Consider the following 13,588-nt stretch of genomic DNA (forward strand, 5'->3'; position numbering starts at 1 on the left):
TAATTTTTATTTTTAAAACTTTATTTCATGGCTCCAATTCCACCGCCATCAATTCATTCATTCCTCCATTAATTAATTAATTCATCAATCCATTAATTAATTAATCCATTAATTACAGCTCCAATCACTCACCTGAGAGTGGGGGAGGGGTCACCGCCCCCTCACCCCCCCCCAAATTCTCTTTAAAATCCCCTCCCCCACTCCATGACGTCACCCTGGTGGGGGCGTGTCCCGCCGTGACATCACGCGAGAGGAGGGGGCGTGGCCTGCAGTGACGTCATCACTTGTGGTAGAAGCGCTGGCCCTGCCCGTGGGGCAGGAAGGGGCCGTGCCGGGCCTGGGGGAGGGGCAAAGGTGAGGGGGGAGGGGCTTTGAGGGGGCTGGGGGAGGGGCTTTAAGGGGTGGGGGAGGGGCGGAGCACTCACGTGTGGGGGCGGGGCCTGCGGGGCGGAGCCGTGGGCGGGGAAACTGCCGGGGGAGGCGGCGCGGGGGGGGGCGGGGAACGGCAGCGCCGGCTGGGGGGGGGGGGGTGGGGGGGGGAGGGGCACAGGCCCCGCCCCTCCCCCACACTCACCCCCCCCCCCCGTTAAAAAAAAAAACAACAACCAACAAAATTTTGGGGGAAAAAAATCTCCAAATCTGCCCCTCCCCCATTCCCAGCTCTGCCCCTCCCCCCACCAAACCCTGCGCCCCTCCCCCCACTTGTCTCCCTCAGGATTTCCCCGATTCCCCTCCCCCACCCACCTCCTGCCCCTCCCCCCTCAAACCCCTCCATGCCCCCCCCTCAGAATTCCCCCATTCCCCTCCCCCCACCCTCCCCTTTGCCCCTCCCCCACCCCCTTTAGCCCCTCCCCCCACCTTGGCGTTGCCCTGGATGGCCACGGGCAGTTGGGGGCTGGGCAGGAGGGCGGGGCCGGGGTGCAGCGCCTGCGGGGGGTGGGGGAGGGGTGAGGGGGGCGGGGACCCCCTGCCCCTCCCCCCACCCTCCAAACCCGCCCCCTTTCCCCTCCCCCACCCCAAATTCCGGCTGTGCTGCCCCTCCCCCACCTCGCCAAACCCTGATTGGCTGCTGGCCCCTCTCACTGGCCCCACCCCTTTCCCATGGCTCCTCCCCCTTTCCTGAGGCCCCGCCCCCCCCGGTCTTGCTGAACCCTGATTGGCCCCTTAACCATTGTCCCGCCCCCTTTCCTTTGGCCCCGCCCCACTGCCAGGCTCAGTAAACCCTGATTGGCCTATGTAACATGGCCCCGCCCCCTTTTCCAAGGCCCCGCCCCACTTTGGGCTTGCTGAACCCTGATTGGCCCCTTTTACAAGGCCTCACCCCTTTGTATGAGGCCCCGCCCACTTTTATGAGGCCCCGCCCCACTGATGAGTTTGCTGCACCCTGATTGGCCCCTTTCCCGTGGCCCCGCCCCACTCACGGGCTCGCTGAAGCCTGATTGGCTGTTGGCGTGCTCCAGCTGCTTCTGCAGCGGCAGCGACGAACTGGGGGGGAGGAACCCTGGGGGGGGAGGGGAGGGCACAGCGGGGCAGCGGCCCACAGGTGCAGCCAGGTACCCACAGGTGTGCCCAGGAGTGCCCAGGTGTGCCCCAGGTGTGCCCCAGGAGTGCCCAGGAGTGCCCAGGTGTGCCCAGGTCTGCCCAGGAGTGCCCAGGTGTGCCCAGGTGTGCCCCAGGTGTGCCCAGGTGTGCCCAGGAGTGCCCAGGTGTGCCCAGGTGTGCCCCAGGAGTGCCCAGGTGTGCCCAGGTGTGCCCCAGGTGTGCCCAGGAGTGCCCAGGTGTGCCCCAGGAGTGCCCCAGGTGTGCCCAGGAGTGCCCCAGGTGTGCCCCAGGTGTGCCCAGGAGTGCCCAGGTGTGCCCCAGGAGTGCCCAGGTGTGCCCCAGGTGTATCCCAGGTGTGTTTTAGCTGTGCCCAGGTGTTCCCAGTTGCCCCCAGGCGTGCCCAGCCGTGCCCAGGTGTGTTCAGGGTGCCCCCAGCCGTGTCCAGGTGTGCCCAGGTGTGCCCAGGAGTGCCCAGGTGTGTTCAGGGTGCCCCCAGCCGTGCCCCCCGTGCCCTCACCTGGCTGTGCGGGGGGGAAGTGCCCGTGCAGGCCGAAGGCGCCCCCTGGCGGCTGCTGGGGCAGGAACGGCAGCGCCGGGAACGCGGCGGGGGCTGGGAGAGACCAGGACGGACCAGTATAAACCAGTATGGACCAGTATGGACCAGTACAGACCAGTATAAACCAGTACGGACCAGTACATAGCAGTATAACCCAGTCCCCCCCAATCCCTTCCCAGTCCCTCCCAAACGCCCCACCGTCCCAGTTTATCCATCCCCCAGTCCCCCAGTCCCCTCATCCCCCATCCCCCATCCATCCCAGTCCATCCCAGTCCATCCCAGTCCATCCCAGTCCCCCCAGTTTGATCCCAGTCCCTCCCAGTCCCTCCCAGTCCATCCCAGTCCATCCCAGTCCCTCCCAGTCCCCCCCAGTCCATCCCAGTCCATCCCAGTCCATCCCAGTCCACCCGCTCCCCCAGTCCCTCCCATCCCCCCAGTCCCTCCCAGTCCCCCCAGTTTGGTCCCTCCCAGTCCCTCCCATCCATCCCAGTCCATCCCATCCCTCCCAGTCCCCCACCTCCCATCCATCCCAGTCCATCCCAGTCCCCCCAGTCCCCCCAGTCCCCCCAGTCCCTCCCAGTTTGATCCCAGTCCCTCCCATCCCTCCCAGTCCCCCAGTCCCAGTCCATCCCAGTCCATCCCAGTCCATCCCAGTTCCCCAGTCCCCCAGTCCCCCTCCCAGTCCACCCAGTTTGTCCATCCCAGTCCCTCCCAGTCTCCCCCAGTCCATCCCCCAGTCCATCCCAGTCCCTCCCAGTCCCCCCAGTCCACCCAGTCCCCCAGTCCCCCAGTCCATCCCAGTCCATCCCAGTCCCCCCATCTCCCAGTCCCCCTATCCCATCCATCCCAGTCCCCCAGTCCCCCCCAGTCCATCCCAGTCCATCCCAGTCCCGCAGCTGTTGGGCTCCTCCATAGGCCGGGGGGGGTTGGGCGGGGGGGAAGGGCGGGGGCGGGGCCGGGCTCTGCCCCACCCCGAAGGGGGCGGGGCCAGGCCCCCCCTGGGCCCCCCCGAAGGCTCCGGGGTCCCCCCCGGCCCCGAAGGGCGGCTGGGCCCCGAAATGGCGGGGCTGCAATGGGGAGGGGGCGTCAGCAATTTGGGGAGGGGTCCCAAACCACCCCAGGAACCCCAAACAACCCCCAGACCCCCCCAAAACCCCCAAATCCCCCCCAAAATCCCTCCCAATTCCACCCCAAATCCCCCTAAATTCCTCCCAAACCCCCCAAAATTCCCCCCAGTCCCCCAAATTCTCCCCCAAAATCTCCCCAATCCTCCCAAAATCCCCAATTCCCCCTAAATTCCTCCAAAATCCCACCAAATCCCCCAAAATCTCAACAAATCCCCCAAATCTCAACAAATCCCCCCAATTCCTCCCAAATCCCCAAAAATCCCCTGAAATCCCCCAAATTTCCCCCCCAAATCCCTCCAAAATCCCCAAAAACCTCAACAAATCCCCCCCAAATCCTCCCTAAATTCCTCCCAAACCTCCCAAAATCCCGCCCAGATCCCCCAAATCTTCCCCAAATCCCCCCAAACGCCCCCAGACTCACGCTGATCACGGGCGGCCCGAACATTTGCTTGGCCCGGTCGGCCCCGATGAGCCCCGAGCGAGGCCCCCCCGGGCTGCCTGTGGGGACCCCAAAATCACCCAAAGTTACCCCAAAAATCACCCCAAAAACTCCCTCGAAGTCCGCTCAAAAATCACCCCCAAAATCACCCGAAAATCGGCGCAAAATGACCCAAAAATCACCCAAAAATCACCTCACAGGCAGCCCCAACATCACCCCAAAATCAGCTGCAAAATCACCCCCAAAATCAGCCCGAAATTACCGTAAAATCGCCCCAAAATGACCCCAAAAGGAGCCACAGACCCCTCTGGGACCCCCAGACCCCCAGGACCCCCCAAATCCCCCCAGGACCCCCCAATCCCCCTCACCTGTCATGCCCAGCAGGTGAGCCCCCGGCACCCCCAAACCCTGCGGGTAGGCGGCCGCGGTCAGCGTGGTCAGGTCACTGCAGAACGGGGCAAAACCACAAAAATCACCCCAAAACCGGCCAAAATCACCCCAAAACCGGCCAAAATCACCCCAAAAACAGCACAAATCAACCCAAAATCAGCCCAAATCACCCCAAAACCAGCCAAAATCACCCCAAAACCAGCCAAAATCACCCCAAAAACGGCCAAAATCACCCCAAAACCAGCCAAAATCACCCCAAAACAGCCAAAATCACCCCAAAACCAGCCAAAATCCAAAACGCCAAAATCACCCCAAAACCAGCCAAAATCACCCCAAAACCGGCCAAAATCACCCCAAAACCAGCCAAAATCACCCCAAAACCAGCCAAAATCACACCAAAAACAGCCAAAATCACCCCAAAACGGCCAAAATCACCCCAAAACCAGCCAAAATCACCCCAAAATCACCCCAAATCAACCCAAAACCAGCCAAAACCAACACAAAATCAGCACAAATCAACCCAAAATCACCTAAAAATCCCCCCAATATCAGCCAAAATCACCCTAAAACCAGCCCAAACCAACCCAAAACCAGCCAAAATCACACAAAATCAGCCAAAATCACCCCAAAACAGCAAATTAACCCAAAATCATCTCAAAATTCCCCCAAAATCATCTCAAAATTCCCCCAAAAACATCTCAAAATTCCCCCAAAACCAGCAAAAATCACCCCAAAATCACCTCAAAATCCCCCCAAAACAGCCAAAATCCCCCAAAAGCACCAAAATCAACACCAAACCAGCAAAAAGCACCCCAAAAGCACCAAAAATCAGCCAAAAAAAACCAGTGGAAAACACCCCAAAAACACCCAAAATTGCCCAAATCTGCCCCAAAGCAGCCCAAACCAGCCCGAATCACACAAAACCCGCCCAGAATGACCCAAAATTGCCCCAAAACTACAAAAACTGCCCCAAATCGCCCCCAAAACCCCTCAAAAATCCCATTTTCCCTCAAAAATTTCAATTTTTCCCCAAAATCCCCACCACCCCCGAATTCCAATTTCCCCCCCAAAACTCCCATTTTTTCCCATTTTTCCCCCCGAATTCACAGTTTTTCCAAAATTCCAATTTTTCCCCCCAAATTTCCCATTTTCTCCCAAAATTCCCGTTTTTTTTTCACCATTTCCCCCCAAATTTCTCTTTTTTTCTCCGTTTTTCTCCCAAAATTCCCATTTTTTTTCCCCCCAAATTCCCATTTTTTCCCCCAAAACTCCCATTTTGCCCCCCAAAACTCCCATTTTTCTCCAAAAAAATCCCTTTTTTTTCCCATTTTCCCCTTTTTTTTCCCTAAAACTTCCCATTTTTTCCCAAAATTCCCATTTTTCACCCCAAATTGCATCGCCCACCTCTGCTCCTTGCGGCGCCGTTTCTCCTCCTCGTGCAGAACCTTCTTGAGCTGCAGGAAGAGCTGGTGCTTCTCCTCCTGCAGGGCCCCCAGCTTCTCCTGCAGCTTCAGCAGCTGGATTTGGGGAGAAAAATCAGAAATTTGGGAAAAAATGGGGAAAAAATGGTGATTTTTGGTGAAAAAACGGCGATTTTTGGTGAAAAAATGGGATTTTTTGGGGGGTTTTTTATGGGGTTTCTCCTCCTGCAGGGCCCCCAGCTTCTCCTGCAGCTTCAGCAGCTGGATTTGGGGAGAAAAATGGGAATTTTGGGAAAAAATGGAGACAAAAATGGTGATTTTTGGTGAAAAACGGCGATTTTTGGGGTAAAAATGGGATTTTTTTGCAGGAAAAAATGGGATTTTGAGGGGTGTTTGATGGGGCTTCTGCTCCTGGAGAGTTCCCAGCTTCTCCTGCAGCTTCAGCAGCTGAATTTGGGGAGAAAAATGGGAATTTTGGGAAAAAATGGTGATTTTTGGTGAAAAAACAGCGATTTTTGGGGTAAAAATGGGAATTTTTGGGGTAAAATGGGAATTTTTGGGGGGTTTTTGATGAGGCTTCTCCTCCTGCAGGGCCCCCAGCTTCTCCTGCAGCTTCAGCAGCTAAAATGGGGTGAAAAATGAGAAATTTGGGAAAAAATAGGGAAAAAATGGTGATTTTTGGTGAAAAAATGGGAATTTTGGGGGATAAACAGCAATTTTTGGAGGAAAAAACGAGATTTTTAGGGGTAAAAATGGGATTTTTAAGCGGATTTTTTGTTGATGATTTTAGGGCAGATATTTTTTATTTTTGGGGCGATTTTTGGGCCGGTTCTTGTTTTATTTTGGGTGATTTCTGGGCTGATTTTTCCAAGTTTTTGGGCAGATTTTAAAATTTTTTGGGGGGGAGCATTTTTGGGGTGATTATTTTTATTTTTGGGGGGATTTTTGAGCTGTTTTTTTTTATTTTGGGGCTGATTGTGTCGGATTTTTTGGGGGATTTTTGGGCTGGATGTTTTGATTTCTTGGGGAATTTTGGGCTGACTTTTTTTAGTTTTGGGCTGATTTTTTGGGGGATATTTCAGGAGATTTTTTCGATTTTTTTGGGTTCATTTTTCTTGGATTTTAGGGGATTTTGGGGGGAATTTTTTGGGGGTTTTGGGGTGAATTTGTATGGGGATTTTTGGGGTGATTTTTTTGATTGTGGGGCAGATTTTGGTGTGAATGTTGGTGGTTTTTGCCCACCTGCTCATGGGTCTCCTCCAGGCTCATCCTCTCCTCCAGCGAGGCCGATTTTGGGGGAATTTTTGGGCTGATTTTTGGGTGAATTTTGGGCTGATTTTTTTGCGAACTTTTGCGAATTTTTTTGGTGCTGATTTTTTTTTTTTGGGGGAGATTTTTGGGCTGATATTTTTAATTTTTATGGGGATTTTTGGGGCTGATATTTTGGATATTTTGGGAGATTTTCGAGCTGATTTTTTTTTTAATTTTTGGGGTTATTTTCGGGCTGATTTTTTTTTATTTTGGGCGGATTTTTTGGGTGATTTTTTGGGTGATTTTGAGGCTAATTTTGGGCTGATTTTTGGTGGGTTTTTGCCCACCTGCTCCCGCGTCTCCTCCAGGCTCATCCTCTCCTCCAGCTCCTTGCGCCGGCGCCGCTCCTGCTCCTCCCGAACCTTCTGCTCCATCATCTTGTCCACCTCCTCCTCCTCTGCGGCCAGGGGCACGCGGGGTCACTCAGGGGTCACTCGGGGGTCACCTGGTCATCACGGGACCATTGTCACCGACATTGGTCACTGGATCATTGGTCATCACGGCACGGTTGGTCACATTGGTCACCAGGGTCATTCATTGGTCACTCATTGGCAGGTCAGGGGGTCACATTGGTCACTCAGGGGTCACATTGGTCACCAGGGTATTAATTGGTCATCATTGGTCACTCATTGGTCATCAGTCAATGTACATGGGTACAGAAATGACGACCATTGGGGTCTGGTCAGGGGTCATTCATTGGTCACTCATTGGTCACTCATTGGTCACTCATTGGTCACTCAGGGGGTCATTCATTGGTCATTCACGGTCACTCATTGGTCATTCATTGGTCATTCATTGGTCACTCATTGGTCACTCATTGGTCACTCATTGGTCACTCGGGGTCATTCATTGGTCACTCATTGGTCATTCACGGTCACTCATTGGTCACTCATTGGTCACTCATTGGTCATTCACGGTCATTCATTGGTCACTCATTGGTCACTCAGTGGTCACTCATTGGTCATTCACGGTCACTCATTGGTCACTCATTGGTCACTCATTGGTCACCAGGGATTTTTGGGGTCCCAGCTCCACCCTGACCCCACCCCCTCCCCAAAGGGGGCGTGGCCTGTTACCATAGGAACCCCGCCGGGGGCGTGGCCTACTGCCATGGGAACGCCACCGGGGGCGTGGCCAACTCTACAGAAACGGCGCCAAACGCGGCCTGGTTGCCATGGAGACGCCGAGGGGGCGTGGCCTGTTGCTATGGATCCCCCCGCGGGGCCTGCTCCTGTTGCCATGGAAACCGCGCCTGGGCGGCGCGCGCGGCCTCGTCCCCTCACGGAGCCCTCGGGGCTCCCCCGAACCTCCCCGGGACGCTCCGGGGCTCCCCATCCCTCAAGGACCCTCCGGGGCTGCCCGGGAACCATCTGGGGCTCCCCCGGCCCTCAGGGGCCCTCCGGGGCTCCCTTGGGCCCCCCGGGACCCTCCGGCCCTCAGCCTCCCCCGGGACCCTCCGAGGCTTCCCCGCCCCCCGGGACCCTGCCGGAGCCCTCACCCTGCCGTTTGCGCTCCCTCTCCACCATGACGTGGCGGTGCAGAGCCCGAGCCATGGCCGAGCTCAGCTTCGGCCGCTCCAGCAGCGCCGGCATCGTGGGAGGAACGAGGGGCCGCGGGGCCGGGCCGGGCCGAGGGGAACGAGCGGGGCCGGGCCGAGGCCGCGGTTCCGCTTCCGGAGCGGCGGGAACGGGAAAGGTTCCCCTCAGAGAGAAGCCACGCCCCCCTGCGACGGGAACGAGGCTAAACCACGCCCCAAAAGAGCCGTGAGGCGAAGCCACGCCTTTTTTGCCATAAATGAGGCTTAACCACGCCCCCTGTGGTGGGAACGAGACTAAACCGCGCCCCAAATGAGCCATGAGGTGAAACCACGCCCACTCAAGCGGGAACGAGGCTAAACCACTCCCCAAAAGCGCAGTGAGGCGAAACCACGCCTTCTTTTGCCAGAAATGAGGCTAAACCACGCCCCGATTTCCTTCTAAGGAAAAACCACGCCCCTTGTGGGTGAACGAGGCTGAGCCACGCCCATGATGTCCTTGTGAGGTGAAGCCACGCCCCGTCCATCGGAAACGAGGTTAAACCACGCCCTGATTACCATATAAGGAGAACACAGAGGTTTTAGGCAAAAATCGCGATAAAACCACGCCCTAATCGCCATATAAGGCGAAAACACGCCCCTTCGGATCAAAACGAGGCTAAACCACGCCCTGATTTTCTTAAAAGGTTAAACCACGCCCCGATCGTTAAATATAAAGGAACCACGCCCCTTTTGCTCCCTCAGGCTCCTCCCCCAAGCCCCGGGGGAATCCCCAGGGAATCCCCGACCCCTCCCCCACCCCGGGACCCCCCAGATTTCCCGCCCCTCCCCCACAAAGCATCTGAATTTTTTATTTTTTTTCTCACGGTTTTATTTTGGGGAGGGGGGGGAGGGGAAAAGGGGGAGAGGGGCGCGACCCCCCCCTCCCCCTCCCCCACCCTCGCAGCAGCTTTAAATAAAAATTCATTTTTTAAAAAAACAAAACAAAACAAACAAAAAAAAAGACCAGAAACCCCCAAAAAAACCCAACCCCCCCCCCCCAAAAAAAAACCCCTCCCCCACCCCCGGATTCACATTTGGGGCAATAAATAAAGGCGGGGGGGAGGGGCTGTGCAGTGGGGAAGGGGCGGGGCAAGTGCTGTGACCCCTCCCCCCCCCTGAAAAAATGGGGTGAAACCTCCCAAAAATGGATCAGGGACCCCCAAAGAGCCCAAAAATTGGGGGGGACCCCCAGTTCCAGGGGGGTTTCCCCATTTTTTGGGGGGGATTTCCCAAAATCTTGGGGGAATTTCCCCAATTTTGGGGGTGCCCAAATTTTTTTTTGGGGGGGGTCCCCAAGTACAGGGGGGGGGTCTCCAAAATTTTCCTCCAATTTTGGGGATCCCCATCCCTGGGGATTTCCTTGGGGGGATTTTCCTTCCTTGGAGAAATTCCCAAATTTTGGGGGGAAATTCCAAAATTTTGGGGGGGAAATTCCCAAATTTATGGAGGGAAGAATTCCCCAATTTTTTGGAGAAATTTCCCCAATTTTTTGTAGAAATTCCCTCGTTTTTCTTGAAGGAATTCTCCCGTTTTTTGGAGAAATTTTCAGTGGTTTTTTTTTTTGGAGAAATTCCCCCGATTTTGGGTGATAATTCCCCCAAATTTCTTGAAGGAATTCAAGAAATGTTTCCCATTTTTCAGGGAAATTTCCCCATTTTTTTTTGGAGAAACTCCTCCGTTCTTGGAGTGATTTCCCCAATTTTTCTTGGAGAAATTCCTCAATTTTGGGATGATTCCCCCCATATTTTGGGGATCATTTCCCCCATTTTTGAGGCAATTTCCTCCCCATTTTTGGGGATAATCCCCCCTTATTTTTGGGGCTATTTCTTCAATATTTTTGGGGATAATTTCCCCCATTTTTGAGGCCATTTCCCCCATATTTTTGAGGCAATTTCCCCAACATTTCTGGGGTGATTCCCCCCATATTTTGGGGATAATCCCCCCATTTTTCAGGCGATTTCCCCCCATATTTTTGGGGCTCCCCCATATTTCTGGGCTGACTCCCCCCATATTTTGGGGATGATTCCCCCCCATTTTGGGGCTGATTTCCCCGTTTTCGGGGCCGTTTCCCGCTCAGTCCACGCGCACCAGCAGCCCGGCCAGCACGGTGGCCCCCGGCTCCTTGGTCACCCACTCCAGCTGGGCGGGGTCCAGCCCCTGGGGGGGCTCCAGGGCTGGGGGGGGGCTCAGCGAGGGGGGCCCGGCCCGGAAGGAGCCCGGACGGACCCAAACCTCAAAGGCCACCTGAGCCCCCCGGGGCCGCGGCCAGCCCGGCTCCCGGAACCTGCCGAGGGGAGAAAAGGGTTAAAAATGCGCTGAAATATCCCAAATCTACCCCAAAAACCAGCCCAAAATCCACCCTAAAACCAGCCTGGCTCCCAGAACCTGCGGAGGGGAGAAAAGGGTTAAAAGTGTGCTGAAATATCCCAAATCACCCAAAATCACCCAAAATCGTTCCCCCAAAATGAAAAAGTGTGCAAATATCCCAAACCAGCCCAAAATCCAGCCCAAAACCAGCCCGGCTCCCGGAACCTGCCGAGGGGAGAAAAGGGTTAAAAATGTGCTGAAATATCCTAAATCCACCCCAAAATCCAGCCCAAAATCCACCCTAAAACCAGCCCAGTTCCTGGAACCTGGGGAGGGGAGAAAAGGGTTAAAAGTGTGCTGAAATATCCCAAATCCACCCCAAAATCCAGCCCAAAATCCACCCTAAAACCAGCCCAGTTCCTGGAACCTGGGAGGGGAAAAGGGGTAAAAAGGTCCCAAAATTACCCCAAAAATATCCCGAAATGCATCCAAAATCTACCCCAAAATAACACCCCCAAAAATCCAAAATACCCCCCAAAATCAAACCCTAAAACCAGCCCAAAATACCCCAAAACCACCCCAACCCCTCCCCAGGGAACCTGCCAAGGGGAGAAAAGGGTTAAAAGTGTGCTGAAATATCCCAAATCCACCCCAAAATCCAGCCCAAAATCCACCCTAAAACCAGCCCAGTTCCTGGAACCTGGGGAGGGGAGAAAAGGGTTAAAAGTGTGCTGAAATATCCTAAATCCACCCCAAAATCCAGCCCAAACCCAGCCCAGCTCCTGGAACCTGGGGAGGGGAAAAAGGGGTTAGAAATGTCCCAAAATTCACCCCAAAAATATCCCAAAATGCACTCCAAAATCTACCCCTGAAATATCCCGAAATGTACCCCCAAAATATCCCAAAATACACCCCCAAATTGTCCAAAAACCTCCTGAAATCCAACCTCAAAATACCCCAAAATCCACCCCCCAAAATCCCCCCAATCCTCCCAGGTGACCCCTCCCCTTCAGCGGCCCCCCTGGGGGTCCCTCCCCTTTTGGTCCCCACCCCCTTTTTGGGCCCCGCCCACTCACGTGACGCGGCTGGCGAATGTCTCCATGGCCGCGTACCCAGGGCCGGGGACAGCACCAGTGGGGCGGGGCCGGGGGGGCGGGGCCCCGAGCCCGGGGGGGCGGGGCCTGAGCGCGAGTGGGCGGAGCCTGACGGGTCCGGCCGGCAGGGGGCGCAGAGCATTTTGGGTACCACGGCCTTTGGGGGCCCCCTTTTTGGGGTCCATTCCCATTTTGGGTGTGGTCCAAAGGGGCATTTTGGGGTCTAAATTGGGGAGGGGCCCTTCCCTTTTGGGGTCCCAATCCCTTTTTTGGTCCCAATCCCCATTTTTGGGGTTCTGTGCCCATTTCTTGGGGTCTTGTTCCCATTTTTGGGTCCTGTGCTCGTTTTTGGGGTCCCCCTCCCAATTTTGGGCTCCCCTCCCCGATTTCAGGCTCCCCCTCCCCATTTTTGGGTCACCACCTCATTTTTTGGGTCCCAATCCCCATTTTTGGGGTCCCCACCCCATTTTTGGCCTCCCCCACCCCATTTTGGGGGTCCCAATCCCCGTTTTTAGGGTCCCCACCCCATTTTTTGGGTCCACACCCCATTTTGGGGTCCCAATTCCCATTTTTGGGGTCCCAATTCCCATTTTTGGGTCCCAATCCCCATTTTTGGGGTCCCCACCCCATTTTTGGGGTCCCAATCCCCATTTTTGGGTCCCAATCCCCATTTTTGGGGTCCCCACCCCGTTTTTGGGGTCCCAATTCCCATTTTGGGGTCCCCACCCCATTTTTTGGGTCCACACCCCGTTTTTGGGGTCCCAATCCCCGTTTTTGGGGTCCCAATCCCCATTTTTGGGGTCCCCATCCCCATTTTTGGGGTCCCAATCCCCATTTTGGGGTCCCAATTCCCATTTTTGGGGTCCCAATCCCCATTTTTGGGGTCCCAATCCCCTTTTGGTCCCCATTTTTGGGGTCCCAATCCCCAATTTTGGGGTCCCATCCCCTTTTTGGGGTCCCACCTTTGGGGCACCCATTTTGGGGCCCAACCCTTTTTGGAGTCGACGGCTGAGGCCGCACGGCGCCGGCGCTGGTGCCGTGATAGGCCCGGGGCCACTTCTGCCACCCCCCGCCCCCCTCGGGCCGCGGCTTCGGCCTGGGGGGACCCCGAAGTTCAACCCGGGAACCCCGAAATTATCCCGGGGGGGATCAGATACCCAAAACCCCCCCAAAAAACCCCCCAAAAACCTCCCCAAATCCACCCAAACCATCCCCGGGACGACCCAAAAAATTAACCTGGGAACCCCAAAATTACCCCAGGGAACCCCAAAATTTAACCCGGGAACCCCAAAATTATCCCGGGGGGAATGAGATACCCAAAACCCCCCCAAAAAAACCCCCAAAAACCTCCCCAAATAAACCCCAAACCTCCCCAGGAACCCCCCCAAAATTAACCCGGGAACCCCAAAATTAACTCGGGGAGGGGCTGGGATACCCAATTCCCCCCCCCCCCAAAAAACCACCCAGGACCTCCCCAGGACCCCCCAAAACTCGCCCAACACCCCCCAAATCTCCTTTAAACCCCCCAGGACCCCCCAAACCTCCCCTAGGACCCCCCAACTTCACCCCAGGACCCCTCAAACTCCCCCTAAACCCATCCAACACCCCCAAACTCCCCCGAAATCCCCCCAGGACCCCCAAATCCCCCCAAAACCCACCCAGGACCCCCAAAATCTCCCCCAGACCTCCCCAAACCCACCAAATCCCCCCCAATTATTCCCCAACCCCCCCCAAACCCCCCCAAGACCCCCTATAACCCCAGAACGCACCCAGGACCCCTCAAACTCCCCCAAACCCACCCAGGACCCCCCAAATCCCCCCAGGA

At 55.9% G+C, this 13,588-nt stretch overlaps 2 protein-coding genes across 3 annotated transcripts in view; both read right to left on the minus strand.

Annotated features, from left to right (window-relative positions):
• Positions 1-47: 47 nt before the first annotated feature.
• Positions 48-8,505, minus strand: GPS2 (G protein pathway suppressor 2). 2 transcript variants are annotated; one of them, XM_030970066.1, is made up of 11 exons: positions 8,285-8,505; positions 7,074-7,183; positions 5,459-5,571; positions 4,033-4,109; positions 3,647-3,723; positions 2,989-3,165; positions 2,060-2,153; positions 1,422-1,501; positions 859-927; positions 426-515; positions 48-337 (listed from the first exon to the last, which is right to left on the minus strand). In XM_030970066.1, exons 1-11 carry the CDS (start codon positions 8,376-8,378, stop codon positions 281-283), a joined length of 1,038 nt encoding a protein of 345 aa, XP_030825926.1. In that variant the 5' UTR covers positions 8,379-8,505; the 3' UTR covers positions 48-280. The 2 variants fall into 2 exon arrangements, with proteins under 2 accessions (XP_030825926.1, XP_030825927.1); XM_030970067.1 differs by lacking the exon at positions 426-515.
• Positions 8,506-10,347: 1,842 nt separating this feature from the next.
• Positions 10,348-13,588, minus strand: part of NEURL4 (neuralized E3 ubiquitin protein ligase 4) — a 35,998-nt gene continuing 32,757 nt past the window's right edge. Inside the window, 2 exon segments of the mRNA XM_030970048.1 lie at positions 10,348-10,646; positions 11,746-11,871. Of these exon segments, the coding sequence (XP_030825908.1) occupies positions 10,436-10,646; positions 11,746-11,871 (337 nt within the window). The 3' untranslated portion in view covers positions 10,348-10,435.

The sequence above is a fragment of the Camarhynchus parvulus genome, unplaced genomic scaffold (assembly GCF_901933205.1).
Source record: "Camarhynchus parvulus unplaced genomic scaffold, STF_HiC, whole genome shotgun sequence".
In the NCBI taxonomy this organism is placed as follows: Eukaryota; Metazoa; Chordata; class Aves; order Passeriformes; family Thraupidae; genus Camarhynchus; species Camarhynchus parvulus.